Source organism: Rhinolophus hipposideros (assembly GCF_964194185.1).
Source record: "Rhinolophus hipposideros genome assembly, chromosome: 2".
NCBI classification, from domain to species: Eukaryota; Metazoa; Chordata; class Mammalia; order Chiroptera; family Rhinolophidae; genus Rhinolophus; species Rhinolophus hipposideros.
In genome coordinates this window covers 47,709,532-47,726,714 of record NC_138048.1, presented here as the reverse complement: position 1 = coordinate 47,726,714, position 17,183 = coordinate 47,709,532, and the positions used below count along the sequence as shown (strand labels likewise).

The window sequence follows — 17,183 nt, the reverse complement described above, 5'->3', positions numbered from 1 at the left end:
TGGTTTTTTTTGTTTTGTTTTGCTTTTTCAGATTCCACATATAAGTGAAACCATACAGTATTTGTCTTTTTCTGTCTGACTTATTTTGCATAGCATAATATCCTCTAGGTCCATCCATGTTGCAAATGGCAATATTTCATTTTTTATGGCTGAGTAGTATTCCATTGTATATATGTACCACGTCTTCTTTATCCATTCATCTTTTTGATGGACACTTGGCTTGCTTCCATATCTTGGCTATTGTAAATAATGCTGCAATGAGAATGGCTCATGTATATTTTCAAATTAGTGTTTTTGTTTTCTTTGGGTAAATACCCAGAAGTGAACTTGCTGGGTCATATGGTAGATCTGTTTTTAGTTTTTTGAGAAATCTCCATACTGTTTTCCATAGTGGCTGCACCAATTTGCAGTCCCACCAACAGTGCACAAGGGTGATCTTTTCGCCACATCTTTGGCAACACATGTTAATTGTTGACATTTTGATAAAAGCCACTCGGACTGGTGTGAGGTGGTATTTCATTGTGGTTTTGATTTGCATTTCTCTGATGATTAGTGATGTTGAAATTCTTTTTTTAGTGCCACTTCATCATCAGGCTACACAATTCGGTTTGTAATACAAATTTCACTCTGTTTATGTATTTTCTTTACTACATCTGTACAGCCCATGATGCTGTTTTGAATATGGAATTAATTCATCTTTGTCTCACAAGTATACTTTTGCTTGTGATTATTTCATGTTTTTTCTAGGATGGAGAAGAGTTCCTGGGAAATTCATGAGAGGAGAATGAAGGAGCAGTACCTTATGGCTCTCTCAGATAAAGAACAGCAGATCAGTCATCTGCAGAATCTTATGAGGGAATTGAGATCTCCTTCCTCCCAGTCTGAGACCCTCAAAGGACAGTATCAAAGACAGGTAAGTAATTTCAAAGCCAATTGCTACTCAGAGGTAATCACAGGAAGCACCAGCTTCTATAAGCTAAGCACCCATCAGTTACTATTAGGCATGCCATCTTATGACTTCCTATGAGGTGGACAGGAATTAAGTATGAACAATCCTAGTAGAGAATTTCATCAGTGTTTGTATCCCGGCAGGCATCCCCAGAGACTTCAGCTTCCCTAGATGGGTCACAAAACCTGTCTTATGAAACAGAACTTCTTAGGACTCAGCTCAATGACAGCTTAAAGGAAATTCACCAAAAGGAATTAAGAATTCAGCAACTAAACAGCAAGGTAAGTGTTTTCCTGCTAGACTGGTATTCAATTCGTGTTTCCACCACTGGAAGCAACAAGTAGAAGCTGATTAAGCCTTGGTGCCAGCTGTAGCATATCCTGGAGTGCAGACGTGTCACCTTTCTCAGAGCCTGGGATTGCTGACCCGAATCACTGAACACAGGGACATTTCCTTTTTCTCGCTTTTGGAGAGTCCTTGGAAATGATTTGGAGAAATCCATTCAGTAAGAGATCAAAAGCCAACTGCTTTAGGAAACCTTCCTCCCCGCCATCGTCTCCCTATGTGTTTCACTGAGGTCACTCCCCACACATCCTTCAACAGGTTCCTGTATGTTATCCTCTAGTGCACAACTGGGAAGAGTCGGGAAAGAGGAGGGAGGCGTTTCAGATGTGATTGTAGCAGAGGGCTGTCAGCATAAACTGGCTCTACTCCCAGCCACTGCCCTGATTCTTTCCATGGAAGCTCAGACGATATGTATTTGTACCAGCATGGTTGGGTGTTTGTCTGTAATGCAAACTTGAAAACATGAGAGGAATGATTATTGGTATAATGTAGTCTGGATTGTTCCTTCCTATTCCCTTCTCACAGTGTAAATATGATGAAATACATTCACTTATGAGCTAGAGCAGAGGTAGCACAAAAGCAGCCATAGATAATATATAAACAAATAGGGTGGTTATATCCTAATAAAACCTCTAATTTACAAAAGGCAGTAGGCCCTGGGTCATAGTTTGCCACCCCCCCCCCACGCCCTCCAAATTACACAGGAATCTATGTCTATCCTAGGGGACAGAAATCCTTCCTCTGTCTCTCTCAAATAAAGTAATACTTTCGAATGTGCTTTATAAACTGAAAATTGCTCTTCATAAGTAAGATTGTATTTTTCATTCTGGCTATGCAGTTATTTTTGTTATACCATATGGATTTCCTGTTCTAAGTTTCCATATGCGTGAAATGTCCTTCCCATGCAGAGTAGTTCTAGAAAAGTGTTCTCTTCTCTTCTCTGAAAATTGATTCAACTTTTTTACACAAGCATTAACCCAGAGTACTTACAGACAGGAATACTCGGGAAAAGATTGAACCTACTGCCAGGTACACCAGTTCCCTTTCACATCCTGTCTAGTCCTCCAGTGGGTACTTAGTAGAGCCATCTCCGTGGCGTATCTGGATGTTCATCATAACTAAACTTAAAACTTGACAGCCTGCAAGTGAATGGAAGAATTAGAATTATATTCCTGGGGGACTGAATTCAAATCAGTGGGTAAAAGCTAAAGGATAAATTTTTCATTCGATATAAAAAACGAATTTTCTGTTTCTGACGTGAAAGTGGCTTGGGCTGCGTTGTCAGGTAGTGCGCACCTCCAACACTGGCCTTGTTCGAGGAAAGACCTGGTACTCATATAGCAGAGGAGAGTCCTGCTTTGAGCGACTGAAATGTTTCCACCTGTGAGAGTCCTATTCCCGATATAGTTTCTTACAGGTACATAAGCATATTAGGATTTATTGTTTCCCCCTCCTACCACATACTATCATTTCTTTCTACTTTCTTGATGACTTGTAACTCTCTATAGCATTGAAGAATCTGCCCAGTGATGTTATTATCTGAATTTTTAGGTGACAACTCTATCTCCAGCCATCTAGAGCTCTGGGGATTGTAGTCATTTGTTAATAACTTCAACTTGGACGCAAGCTACTGTCCTTCTCTCACACACCTGGAATAGCCTATCCTATTAGGTCGCCTGTGGGCTACTGCTTCCTGGTATTAGGGCACCGTAAATAAAGTTTCCTGCTACTTCCCCCAAATTATTTTCCTTTCTTGGTCAAAAAATTCTGAGTTTTCTCACTTTGAAGGAATACACAGTACTGCTATTGAAATAAAGGCGTGGCATAAAAAAATTAGATCCTTCAAACTCAGGACAGTTAGCCTAAGCACTGCTCAGAGTGAAACAGTCCTATAGGATGGTGCTTATCCTGTCCTCTATTTCAGTTTTCTCAACTGCTTGAAGAGAAAAATACCCTTTCAGTTCAGCTCTGCGATACCAGTCAGAGCCTTCGTGAGAACCAGCAGCACTACAGTGAGCTTTTTAGTCACTGTGCAGTCTTGGAGAAGCAGGTTCAAGAGCTGCAAGTGGTGAGTAAAAGGAAACTGAGAGGCCGGGAAAAGTGTTACATGAAACTGAGTAGAAATGAGGAAGCATAAAGAGCAGCACTGAAGGGGCTGATATGTTCAGGCTGAAGATTAATTAGGTGTGATGGGAGAAAGAGAGAGAGGAGAGGAGACTTAATTAACATGGGAATAAGATCTGGGGAAAATTACAGAAGGGATTAGAAGAAAAAAGATTGGTGAGATGGTGGGAGAGAAATCAAAAAGTGAATGGAAAACAGTGATGCTTGAGGCTTTTGGAATTCATAAACTAGGAAAGATTTGATGTTTGCTTTCACAAAGGAAAGCTGTGGGGAGATTTGGACCCGAGAAACAAAACAGACAGAGCTGTTGATGGCAGTGGAGAGGAGTGCTTTGTTGAAATTGGAGGAAACTGGGAATTAATATGGAGATAAATAGGACATGGAAGGAAGAGTACGGGTTTGGGGGTGGGGGATTGAGCAAGGGAAGGATCAGAGTTGCTTCTGGAAAATCGTGAGCCTACACTAGAAGACAGCAGGTTTCAATGGTAAGCCTTTAAACTTTGCTGAGGAGAGATTCAAGAATGAGAATCTGGAATAAAATGTAATCAAGAGTTTTATGTAGGAGATTATTAGAGCAGAAGATTCTCACTTCTAAATCTGTACTTGAAAAGAATTATAACTGGAGGCATTCCTCTCCAAGATTTCTCATTCTCTTTGATGTTAAGCGAGTTCGCCTTTTGCCCAAATGCAGTTTCTTAAGCACTTTCATCACTGAATTGCTAAGCTCATTCTTCTTCTAGGGGCCACTGAATATAGATGTTGCTCCAGGAGCTCCCCAGGAAAAGAATGGAGCTCTCAGAAAGTCTGACCCTGAAGAACTCAGGCAGCCACAGCGAAGGTAGGGGAGCAGCCCTCACCCCTGGAGCATGCATCATATACTGAAATTGGACGGTCACCTAGATTTCAATTGGAGTCCATTGTGTGGACCTAATATGTCTTATTATCTTATTAGCCTCACAGAATTGATGAGAGGATTAAATGGTAACAATTATAACTCACAAATTGAGTGTGAAAAGTTTGCAAAGCAAAAACAGCAGCACCAGCGTACACACACAAACACTTAACCCTAATCCAGTGAACAACATTCACTTGAACGGTATTCAAGTGAATGACATTCAGTCAGTCCCTAAGATCTTTTTAGGCATTTTCTATAACTTTATTTCATCGCTGTACAGCTTAGCTTTTAAAATATTCTTTGTGTTTGTACAAGCTTCCATACATTTTCCTGCTGTATAACCTTATGAAGACTTGGAATCCCTTGTAACAACAGCAGCTGTGTTCTGCATCTCGTGACGCTGTTTGTTTTCTTTTTGTCCTGAAGCTTTTCTCAAGCCCAGCAGCAGCTGTGCAACACTAAACAGGAGGTGAACGAGTTGAGGAAGCTGCTGGAAGAAGAACGAGACCAAAGAGTGGCTGCTGAGACTGCGCTCTCCGTAGCCGAGGAACAGATCCGGCGGTAAGGGCTGAGGGAGGCAATCTGCGTTCACCTCGGGTCCTTTCTGATCACACTTGTGTGCATTTCAGTGGCCAGACGTGGGAACAATTAGGCTCTAATTCTCATCTTGAGATGGGTGAGTTTAGGATCATTTATAGTCACTCAAGAGAACACTGTGCTTTTGGAGTCTGGGAGAATCGCAAAGCAGTTGTCCGGAGAGAATAACAATTCCTACCATGTATTGACAGCTTATTTCATGTGGGATGAGATAAGCTATGTTTCACATCCCAACAATAACTATATGAGGTAGGTGTAGGATTCTTTAGAGGGCCAAATAAACGTCAACCCCATTCCCTAGATGAGATCTGAACCAACGGAAATTTCTGTAAAAGATTAAAACATGGGAGATTAAAGGACCACTTTATAAAGCTGATATAAAAGAATCTAGCTTTTGATTTGTTAGCAAATGCACTTCCTAATCCTGAACGTCCCTTCTCAGTCATAGGCAATGCTGGGCCAGGGTAGGCTTTCCTTGGAGAAGAACCCGCTCTTGTATAATTGCAGCATTAGAGCAAATTGTGCTTCTTATGGGAAGTTTGCTCAAAGTGTGATTTGGAAGCACAGAGCTATGGTGCCCCAGTTCCTTATTCCCAACTCAAGCATAGTGAGTCAAGAGAATCACTATGCTTGAGAGAGGAGAGAGTGGCTACTTATGTTTTGCTGCTGGATGTCCTTATCCATGGAAAGAAACATCAAAAGCAGGCACCTATATTAGATCTGGGTGGGGGGAACCGCCTACATACATTGCCTCTTCCCTCAGGGAATGGCACGTGTGATATTAATGCTTTCTTGTAAAATTTAGGTGGCAGAGGTGGCTGCCCTGCTGAGCAGATCTTATTTGAGATACTTTTCTTTCCCATCCAGTATATTCATGACTTTTTAATTTTCCTCACCCACTGGGGCCTTGGTCTGCAGCCTTGAGCGTGGGCTCTGTAGGGACACCACACTGTCTTACGGCTGCTGACCATTCTCTGGCTTGTGTGCCCATGGCTGTTCCCCTGCCACTTGCTGTGGACTTGCTTAGACCTATGAAGGCCCGCCTTTTGGGGGAGATCTCACCCTCACGTGTAATTAGCCTGCCCCGAGCCAACTTGAGACAATGTGAGTTGACTCTAGAGTATGTGGACAAGCCACACTAATCCGAGCTTAGCTTCTCCACAGTTCCTTCCTTGACCCGGATGCGGAATGCACATTGAGGCAGCTAAGCCAGTGCTGCCCACTCAGGCCTGGCAGTGCCATTCTAGTGGTAGAACTTCACCTACATTCATTCTATGGTGCGTGCAGAACTCCGTGGACTGGGAGTACCTACAGACGTCTCACCCTTTCTCAGCCTAGCCTTCAGAAGTGGACAGACTGACTTACACAGGGCCAGACCATGCTGTTCCAGATCGAGCCTGCCCCCAAAACACTTACCCCAGGGAGGAACAGGTACAGAAAGTGGACTCTACAGTTAGCCTGGCTCGCAAGAGGAAAACAGGCAGGATGGACCCAGGCTGTGCTTTCCAGTTTCTCTTTCTAGACTCAAATCAGATTAAAGTGTTTCTTTTCTGTCCTGGAAAAAAGGGTGTGTGACCTGCAAAGAGAGGCCGGGAATATTATGCTAATGGATATCCCTTCAGATGGAGGAAACATCCAGAGTAAAGAGTTCCATTCTCCCCACCACAATTGAAAAGTGTATCCCTATAGGCAAATGCTGGATCAGATGTGTTGTGTTACCTGCAGTCCCTTTGATCCAGTTCTTGTGTTTGTGAGAAACCATTGAGTGGGTAAAGTCAACTTCTTCGTTAAATGGAGAAGTTCCATAATTAAATAAATAAGCAAATCAGCAAAAAAACAAACAAACGAAAAAACAGAGAGCAGTCGAGAGCCAGTTCAGTTCAGTGCTTGGATGCTTTTGCCAATTAGCCTTTAATAAATGAAAAAAGAAAATATCGAGTTTCTCTGAGTCAGGTATGGGGTAATGGAAAAAAAAGAACATGATATATAGAGACAGCATGGCTTTTTAATCCTGGCCCTACCTCTTACTGGCTGTGCCACCATGGACAAGTAATTTTACCTCTTCAAGCCTTACTTTGAAGACAACACCAACTTCAAATCTAAAGATGAGATGCATGTGAAGCACCAGTCCCACATCTGATAGATGGTAGGCAGTCGGTCAATTCCTGGTAGTTTTTAACACCTATTACTGCTCCTGAAAGAAAGCAGTAAGGAGTGTACCCTCCTTACATGGGGACGGCTGGATGTGAGAGCAGCCTTTGCTGCAAGGCCCTGTGCTGTGTCCCATGGCAAGATGACTGGGAACACTTCACCTGACCCACGTCTCATGCTCTGACCAATGTCCTGCCTCCTTTTTTCTCACCCAGGTTGGAGCACAGTGACTGGGACTCTGCCCGGACTCCTATCATTGGCTCCTGTGGCGCTCAGGAGCAGGCGCTGCTCATAGACCTTCCAGGCAGCAGTTGTCGACGGGTAAGAAGGGAAGGAGGATAAAGAGAGGGAACTGTATCATACACCCGACAGGGCCGGCTGTGTTGAAGCAAGGGGTCGAGGAGAAGGAAATCGGAAGTCCAGGCGCTGAGCAGCTGATGGGGCTAAGACTGGAAGGATTTGGAAGGTTGGAGGGAACTGGTGGAATTTGCCAAGTTGTTGACCCTCAGGGGACTTTTGGGATACCTCTTTTCTGCGGTGGTGGGGAAGGAAAAGGGACATATCCCCACAGCATAAACCCTCTGACTTTTACATTTTTCTTTCAGTCACGGAGTGGTGCTGGATGGAAGCGGGTATTGCGTTCGCTCTGTCATTCCCGGACCCGAGTGCCACTGCTAGCCGCCGTCTACTTTTTGATGGTTCATGTCCTACTCATTCTCTGTTTCACGGGCCATCTATAAACTCAGTGCTTACCTTTTGGACCACTTCTCTCAGAACTTGGAATTCTCTCACCTCTGAAAGCAAAACCGTCAAGTCCAACACAACAGTCTTCCCGCTTACAGGTTCCTCTCTCCAACTCTACAGGGAAAGTGCCTGCAAAACAGAGCGGATGTGAGCACAGGTTAGAGCTGCAAGGACCAGCAAGTCTGCTTTCTTCTACTGCCCAGCACCTGAACACTTTTGCATAACCTGAGGAGGCCCCACGGTTGGTTGTGGAGCTCAAGAGTTGTTCAGATTTTGTAGGGCCCTGATCTCTTGTGGTCCTCTGAAAGATGCTAAGAAATGTTTTTCAGCCTGGATGGCGGTTCCAATAAACTTAATAATCTGAAGTCCAGTATCATTTTGATTGATACTTTGCTTTATTTATGTTATGTTTTCTCCTGCTTCAGGGGGAAGGTAGACCCGCCATAAACAAAGTTCTGGGGAACATTAACTCATAAGGTATCTGATTAGCTGTTCTGCGGAATAGGGTGGGAGCTGAAGAACTCCCCGGGGTTTTTAGCCGCCGGATCACAGGGGAGGGACAGCATCCCTGGCTGTTCAGATCTCATTAGAGTGAGATTTGTGGTCCTGGACTCTAAGGCTAGGATCCCATTGCTTATGCCCTTGGTCACGTGTATGCTAAGGTCCTGAGTGGCTGTGCCTTTTTTTTCACTGAACGGCAGGAAGATCTGGCTAGACAGTGGGATTCAGATTCTTATCATTGTGTGTTCCCTGGATGTGCTGGGAATATGGGCCCTAAGGCAGCACACTAGGAGCCAGTCCTAGGGGAAGCGTTGACTCCCTGATAGGGAGGGCTGAGTGGTCTGAGGCCCACTTCTAGCCTCTTGAAGTACTGAGCTACTTCGCTGTTGGTGACAGTTATTCCGCTTTCTCAGTCCCATACTCATCTGCCCACTGTGGTAACAGAGCTGAGAAAAATGGAGGGAGAACACAGAAAAGACAGTGTTTAAATCTAGGCCTGAGAATGATCGCAGGATCGAATTCCATGTGTGCCTATTCCCTCCCTCCCCTCCCCCTCGGTCCGTACCCGGTGGTTGTTTTCTCATTATGCACGTGATGTCTTCACAGCCTGTTCTCACCACCCAAAGAAGAGAGAAAACTGGTGCACTGACTGATCTGCTCTAATCCTTTGTTCTGTGGTGACCAAATCTTGGTCACAGCAACCGAGGAACTTTCCTGAATAACTGTAAAATAATAAAATTATTTTCAGAATGAAAAATTGTTGTGGTGTGTGCGCGTGTGTGTGTGTATATACACAGGTGCTTACTTCCATGTAAGCGTGTTTTCATGCTGAGGGAAAGAAGGTAGATAGGGGATGTAGGGATAGGGTAGCCAGGAATAGATACAGGGGTAGAAAACTACATATTCGGGCTTCCTTCCCACTGGCCAACACCAGTAATGGCTACATTCATCCTAGCCTAGCTGCTAGACCCAGGGTGATGAAGTGGAGTGAGGAAATTTTATACTGAACCAAACAAGCAGGGGCATAGGGCATGAGATTCACGCAAGTTTATTCCTGGGCCTGGGTGAACTCAATCTGGTGCACACTGAAAACATTAGGCCCCTAAGGATCCCCTCTGGGTGGGAGGGGAAGTAAGGCTTAAGGTCTAGCAGGATAGGTAGGCATTATGTTTTTATATTAAGTCACTGAGAAAAGCTAATTCACTTGCTCAAGGTACAATAAGTGAATTGAACCACGTGTATCTGGCTTCAAAGTGCATGCTCTTTCTATGTGTTATAGTTCACTGCGTCTCATCAGGAATGAACTTGGGACATTTGCTAAGGAGAGATGAGGTTTTTTGGTGTCATCTCTAAATTCTAAGGTTTCCCTAAAGGATTGTACCTGGATGGTGTGTCATAACATCTGCTCTGATCACTCCTATTTTCATCACTGAATTAGGATTTCAAATGATCTAAAAGCTTTTTTTCCCCTTACACAAATTTACTTATCCATAAAATAATTTCGGTACTGCCACAAAAAATAGGTCACGATGTGGGAGAGATCAGTAAATAAAACTCCCTTCAGGAATAGACTCCTTAGATTTGGAAGTGACCAAAGTCACTTAAAGTTCACTTATTCCTAATGCAGAAACCCCCTCCTCTGTATCATGGACCAATTTCATCTAGTCTCTGCTTGAATCCACTGGAGAGTTCACGGCTGAGCAAATCAGGTCAAAACTCCATGTCAATCAACTTTAGGGAGAGCTAGGTCAGATACAGTGACAAACACCCCCAAATTCTCCATAGCTAAACAACAAAGGATTATTTTTCTAGTCAAAGACTCCAAGTCCCTCACACAATAGATTACATATTATTCTCGGTTGGGGACTCTCGTTCCTCAACTGAAAATGGGCCCACTTTGGAGAATTGCAGATGGCACTGGGCTAACGGATGGCACAGCTTGTTCTGGTCGTCAAGTCACCAGAAAGTGATGTATTTCAGTACTCATATTTCATTGGCCAAAACAAGTCACCTGGCAAGTCTGACTTTAAGAAGGAAGGGAAGGGCAGCAAATCTTGATGAACAGTATTACAGAATACCACAAAGACCTTCCATCATCTGGTACCGCCTAGTTTTCAGACTTCTTCCTGTTAACAGTACCCAAATCTTCCAGTTAGCTCACATTCACTGTCCTCTGCACGCTCTCTCAACCTTTTTCCCTCCATGTCTTGCCTTTCCCCTGTGATTTGTAAATGTTGATTTGAACACTGCTATATGCAAACCCCAGTTTTAAGTGCTGTGGATAATGTAAATGTGATTTTAAGTCTTGCAAGATCCACATAGAAATCATTTTCCCCATTAACCCTTTTTAGCTTATTCAACCCATACCAAACTCTACATTCCTTTATTATAACAGATGCAATTGCCTACCTACTTAGGAAACAAATGCTGTTCCGACAGAATTGTTACATGTTTTCTTGTTGAATGTTTTGCTTTTTTGACCAGACTATAAACTCAGAGTAAAAGTAGCATTTTGTTTTTACTTCTCCATGTCCCTCAGGGCTTTGCAAAAGACTAGGCATAGAAGCATCTAATCCTTTTTTATTTAAGTGCCTAAGCAGAAGGAACTGACTCAAACTTCAGGAAGTAACTGTGAGGACACTGTGGCAGGAAATGACAGAAAACCTGAATACGGAACTGAAGCAGAAACTTCTTTTCTTGATGAGAAGTGGCAGCAGCTAGAGAGTGTTGACAACGTGAGTCGCTGGGAGCTCAGAGCAGACATTGCACTATTGGAGGTGGGTACCCTGAACGGTGGGAAAGGAGGGGAGCACAGGGTAAGAGGTGAAGAGGAACCTACCTGGCTTAGTCCTCGCTGAAAGATGAAGTCACTGCTAGTGTGCTTTAACTTTTTATGCCCCATAGGCTTGGGTGGGAGTGATTGTGGATAATGAGCATCTGGGGGTGGAAACAGATATGAGGGGCTGGAACCCAGGGAATATGAATGATTCAGCAGCCATCCAGGATACCCGGGTTCTGCTGACAGTCTACCACCCTTTCTAAGGTCTGTTGCTCTAATGCACTGAGTTGGGAGGAGGACCCCAGGAGGTGAAGACAATGTCCCTGGTCTAGCAGGAGACACAACCCACATAAAAGACATTGTCACAGATCAGGAAGTCATTGCTAATGTGCGCCAGTGCTGAGAGCCAAGAGCTGATGGAGGCCGGATGACCCGATGGTTCCACTAGGGTAGCTTCTGAGTTTGTAGGACCACAGAATGTCAGAAATGGGTGGCGGGGGGGGGGGGGGGGGGGCTGTATAGATGAGCTGTTAACCTCTTCATTTATTTTTCCATTGGGGAAAACTGAGTATCTGAGATGTTCAGTGGTTTACCACATTAGTTAAGTTAATGTTTGTAAATTGCCTAGGCTGGTACATGGCAAATAAGTACATGCTCTGTGTTGATTCCCTTACCCATGTTCCCACAGGAGCTTAGTAACAGAGCTGACGTGATCTTCTGACTCCCAGTCTTACTTTTCTGATGCTATAAGGCAGCCTCATGATGAGGCCCTGGTTGGTGCTGATAACCTGGGTACCATGCTTCACCTGGTTACTCTCTGGTCTCCCATCTCTAGACATTCATTACCTCTTGGCTTCCCTATTCCTGGCCAGTAACTCAAGGATACTACGTTGTCTCTGTGTCAGAAACTTTTTGTTTCAAAAATATATGAGGATGGGAGGTTTATGGGAGAGTCAGGCTGACACCTGGGAGGAGGAGCAAGAAAGAGGATAGGACCATTGGTCCTCCTTGCTTCCTTATTACTCATGAATATTTCAGAAACTTCTCCCTTCCAGTTTCCTGTGTGAAGTTCTTTTGTTGCAAAGCAGCCCAGGAAGCAGGACCGTGGATCTCTTCTACCTGCCTGCCCCAATCCATAATTGTTGCCCCACAAGGGAAGGCAGAGCTGGTCTTGGCAGTGACTCATCCCTCCGTGCAGCTGACTTAGTCAATACTTCAGTGTCCTCTTTGCATCTCTTTAACCAACCTTCCCTCAAACTTCCCTTGAGCTGGTTTCCAAGGGGTTTTTCAAAGAGCATGGAGGAGTTTTCAAGTGAAGAGGAAAATTAGAGAGTCTGAAGGCCTGGGTGGAAACTCTGCAGGAGTGGTTGGAAGAGGGACTCTCAAGAGACAGTGAAAAGCACAGGGAAAGACACCAATGGGATGGGGAGTGAGTAGGGAAGGATGGGCGGGGGAGTTGCCAGCTAGTAAGTGATGTCAGGGTCCAGAAGTCTCAGCCGCCACCAGAGCAGATGAGCCTTGGCCGTTGTTTCCTCTTCACACAAAGATCCAGGATTCCACAGGTGCAGAGCAACTGCAGCTCCTCCCCATGCACAACTGGCAGGGCGAGTGGAAACACGGGGGATGTCCCAGGAGAATACTAATTTGGTAGTCCTTCAACTGGTGTTCTCTACATAGTTCTTTGTCATTTATTTAGTTAGTAAAAACCTAATCGCTCTTAAAGTTCAAGATGAAGGATTTATTACACTACATGCTGTTTTTGAGTCAGTTATTTTCTTTAGAAATATAATTGAATGGTTTTTAAAAATTGAAGAATAAGTGACTTATTCCCAGCACACAAGGCTTTCCCAAGCTTTCTCTAGTGAAGGCATCAGCTGACTGCCTTACTGACCTCAGATAGCAGGTCTGAGTGGAGATGAGACAGCACTTGCCCTTGGAGTTGGAAAATTTCTCAGTAGAGTTAAGTAGAGAGAGGAGAGAGAGGTAGAGAGGAGTACAGATGTTTATCAGGAACTGGACTGATACATATTTTGACAGCTACAAAAGGAGTCATACGTAGAACAGTGAATGAAATGGTGCTATAATTCTAGGGATGTTCTAGCACTCCTCATTGATTACCACTTCAAGCCACTGTCTGGCTGGCCTCTTGTCACGAATGATCCCAGCAGTTTTGGTACCCAGGTTTTTTCCTGTTACCTACAGCCATAATGACCGCTCTCCAGACTCAGGTATACCCAGGCCGTGTCAGTTTGTCTCAAATAAGTCCCCATCCTCCCCTGCCCCCCCCCCATATAACTGAGCAAAGGTACTTTCCTAAAACTCCCATCTGCTTTGCCTCAGCTTCTATTATCTTCTAAGAAAAAAAACGGCAAGAAACATTGAGCTATATCATTGACTTGGGCATTCTTGTTTTCCCTCCTCTTGATTTTTTGCCCCTAATTATTCCCATCTTCTGTTACTCTCAGATGTGGAAGTCGGTAGTAGGCCATGATGTATCTGTTTCCGTGGAGACGCAGGGTGACGACTGGGACACAGACCCTGACTTTGTGGTGAGTTTGAAAATAGCTTTGCTTGGACAATGAAAAGGGGGGTAGAGGCAGCTAGGCCATTCTGTAACCTTTGGGGTGACTTCGAAAATGACAGTCTGGGGCTGAGATAGCCCTCATGGTGAAACTGATGGTTGCCATGAGTGGGACATGCATGATATCTGGCGTTGAGGATGGAAGGAGACAGGTGTAGAGTAGTTTGACATTGTGGTTGATAGGCATTGTGACATTGTGATATGACAGGCTATGCTGAAGGAGCAAGTTAGGCTGGGTCTCCTTTGGCCTATGAGCTGGGATTTGGGCTGGATGTGTAATTTGGGGTAATTCAGGAGTTACAGAAGACCTGAAGGGGAAAGTATAGGGATGCAGTAGGAAGGGCCATTTCAGAGCCCACCAATTATAATTTTAACGTGGGAGTGAGGGTGGTGTAAACGGAGAGGCATCTGAAGGAGGAAGCAGAGGCAGGGGACACTGGGGGCATGTGTGTCAGTCTCACAGGCACATCTCCTTCCATCACTTACTGCTGAGTGCTGTCTTTTGCAGAATGACATCTCTGAGAAGGAGCAACGGTGGGGAGCCAAGACCATTGAGGGCTCTGGACGCCCAGAGCATATCAAGTAGGTGCCAAGGGGAATGGGAAAGGGGTGTGGGAAGAGCCCAGGGAAAACTCAGAGACTTAGGAGAAGATGAGGGTGGAAGGAAAGAGATAAGGTAGTTCATGTCTATATATCTTTGTATTTTTTGCTTGAATCTCTGTCTCTGTGTGTTCCTGTATGTGTCATTGTTTATTTGTTTCATGTCTCTCCCCTTATTCCCCCAACCTTATTATCTCTCTTTTATTTCTAACATCTATGCTGTTTCTCTTATAAGGGATTCAGAGAGGAAGTAGTGCTGAGGTTGTATCACTTTATCTATCCGTCTGTCTGTCTGTCTGTCTGTCTGTCTGTCTGTCTATCTTTCATCTATTTCTATCCATCTAGCTTCTCTTCCATGGATTATTCAGGATCATCTAACCAGGGCTGTGTGCTTTGGACAGTATAGAATGTCAAATATTAATAACAAGGTACACACAATAAACAGTATAACAAAAACAGGAATAAAAAAGCAAAAATCGACAACTGCACACAAATTGGCAAAATTAATACAGCTTTAAGCTCCATTTTCACTCCCTAGACAACAGTGAAATTGTTGTCTCACACAATTTCACACACACTCTAACAACAGTGTTTTCACCTCTTTCACCCCTAGATTTAAAAACTGTCAATGGATGACCACATTGCACAAACAACATACTATGAAAACTTGGCACATGTTTATACAATTTGATATTTTTTAGAACTATGCATTGTTTAATCAGACATAAATATTAGGTTGGTGCAAAAGTAATTGCGATTTAAAAGGTTAAAAATAATTGCAAAAAACCGCAATTACTTTTGCACCAACCTGATAGCTTATCTTAAGTAACCATAATGAATATTATTCTTAAACAAACCAAGCAATGTGGGACACATTTGTAGAGATGACAAAAATGGAAGCAGATCATGCAGGAAGCTTCTTGATACCCTCTGTAAGCTCAAAAGCACTGCCACCCCCCAAAATTAAGATCCTTTTTCTTTTCTGAGTAAAATTCACTCAGAACTAATATTCTGAGAACTGTTAGGATGAGGATACAAATTCTGCTTCTACCCTTTCCCTCCCAGTGCCAGTCTCATGAATAGTAGGAGTAGAACATTTTAAGGAAGATTCCTAAATCCCTGCCATGATCTTATGGATATCAGAGAGATTTAGATTCAATTCACAGCTCTGCCATTACTGGTAATGTGAATTTAGACAACTCCCCTCTCTGAATCTCAGCTTCTTTATTTATCAGACAAGCATAGTACTAGCTCCCCTGCAGAATTCAATGGACTAACATATCAATGTCTACTGTAGTACATAGCGCCTCTCAGCAGCTCAGTAATGTTATTTCTCTTTTCTAATATAGATTAATCATATTTTCTTCCTAAAAACCTAACATAAACATGAAAAGAGAGGACAATCTTCCTTCTTCCTAAGGTGTGTTTATGTGGACTTGTTGTGTTGCATAATCCAATACATACATTACTCTGACTGGTGACCAATGGAGCTGGTGACTCTAGATGTTTATTAGTTTAACTGGATCTATATATGATAGAATAAATGGTGAGGACATTTACATAAAACCCACTCCCCTCCCATTTACCCAGGCTGCCGACATGTAAAAGCCCCATCTCTGCTACTGACTAGCCAAGTGACCTTGACAAGTCACTTTTCTTCTCTGATTCTCAGTATTCTTATTGGGATCAAAAAGACCTCTAGAGGACCTTCCAGTAGTAAGTCCTCTAGGATTCTCTCTGGCTAGGGTGGGTGGGCTAAGCCGATCTTTAAGGTCAGATGGGAATCAATAAGGCCCTTGGGAAAGAGGGGAAGTTGAAGAGGAGAACAGAGCAAAGATGATTCAAAGCAGGAAAAGGAAGTGATTGTGGTTCACACTAACCTCACTACCTTCCCCCACACCATGATCTTTTTTTGTTTAGGTCTGCCTAAAATAAATTTAGCTTGGGGAGTGGTTTGGTAATTGGGTGAATGGTTCAAATGATCTTATCCATTCCTCATCTGTTGTATAGAGGAGTCCTGGCCCAGGAAGCTCCAAGCAGCCTAGTGTTTCCTAGGAACTGCCTGGTTTTCAAGGGCTGCTGCCCTTTCCTCCATCTTCTTTTTGCCACTCTTGCCCACTCATACTTGTCTGCTTCTTTACAGTCAATGTACCCCATCTCCACTACTGGCTAGATATAGACACTGGTCTGCTTCTTGTCACTACAGATTATTTTTGCCTGTCTTAGAATTTCTTATAAATGGAATAATATAGAATGTATTCTATTGTGTCTGTCTTCTTTCGCTCAGCATAATGTTTTTGAGATCTATCCACGGTCTTGTGCGTATCAGTCTGTTGTCCCTTTTTATTGTCAAATAGTATCCCATTGTATGGATATCCCGTTGTGTGGTTTCCCATTACCCTGTGGATGGACATTTCGAGTTGTTGACAATTTAGGGCTATGACAGACAAAGCTGTCATGAACAGTTGAGTTCAAATCTTTTTGTTGACACATATTTTTATTTCCCTCGGGAAATACCTAGAAGCAGAATTGCTGAGTCATAGAATAATTGTATGTTTAACTCTTTAAGAAACTGCCAAATTATTTTCTGATAGAAAGTTACCATTTTTCACTCCTACCAATAATGTATGGGTTTTAATTTCTCCACATACTTGTCTATACTTGGCATTGTCAGTATTTTTTATTTTAACCACTCTTGTGGGTATGTGGTGATTTTAAATGGTATTTTTCTGATGACTAATTTTATTGAGTCTCTTTTCATGTGTCATTCATGTATCTTCACATATTTTTGTTTCAAGTGTCGGTTAAAATCTTTTTCTCACTTTTAAACTGGGATGTTTGTATTTGTATATAGTTTTAAGAGTTCTTTGTATATTCTGATACAAGTCTTTTGTGAGATATTTATTTTACAAATATT

The 17,183-nt window shown here is 43.2% G+C and overlaps 2 protein-coding genes across 12 annotated transcripts in view; both read left to right on the top strand.

The window, feature by feature from the left end:
• The window catches only part of GOLGB1 (golgin B1), a 73,183-nt gene extending 64,125 nt beyond the window's left edge, over positions 1 to 9,058 (top strand). For all 10 annotated transcript variants that reach the window (XM_081075490.1, XM_081075496.1, XM_081075493.1 and 7 more), the window contains 7 exons: positions 748 to 913; positions 1,093 to 1,230; positions 3,219 to 3,362; positions 4,159 to 4,256; positions 4,740 to 4,874; positions 7,277 to 7,382; positions 7,667 to 9,058. In XM_081075490.1, coding sequence (XP_080931616.1) covers positions 748 to 913; positions 1,093 to 1,230; positions 3,219 to 3,362; positions 4,159 to 4,256; positions 4,740 to 4,874; positions 7,277 to 7,382; positions 7,667 to 7,801 — 922 coding nt within the window. In that variant the 3' untranslated portion in view covers positions 7,802 to 9,058. The remainder of the gene's footprint in view (positions 1 to 747; positions 914 to 1,092; positions 1,231 to 3,218; positions 3,363 to 4,158; positions 4,257 to 4,739; positions 4,875 to 7,276; positions 7,383 to 7,666) is intronic.
• Positions 9,059 to 10,990: 1,932 nt separating this feature from the next.
• The window catches only part of HCLS1 (hematopoietic cell-specific Lyn substrate 1), a 28,461-nt gene continuing 22,268 nt past the window's right edge, over positions 10,991 to 17,183 (top strand). The window contains exons 1-3 of one of the 2 annotated variants that reach the window (XM_081076821.1): positions 10,991 to 11,083; positions 13,551 to 13,634; positions 14,175 to 14,248. In XM_081076821.1, coding sequence (XP_080932947.1) covers positions 13,551 to 13,634; positions 14,175 to 14,248 — 158 coding nt within the window. In that variant the 5' untranslated portion in view covers positions 10,991 to 11,083. Of the gene's footprint in view, positions 11,084 to 13,038; positions 13,314 to 13,550; positions 13,635 to 14,174; positions 14,249 to 17,183 lie in introns of those variants that run through there. The other variant, XM_081076820.1, reaches the window with a different exon arrangement.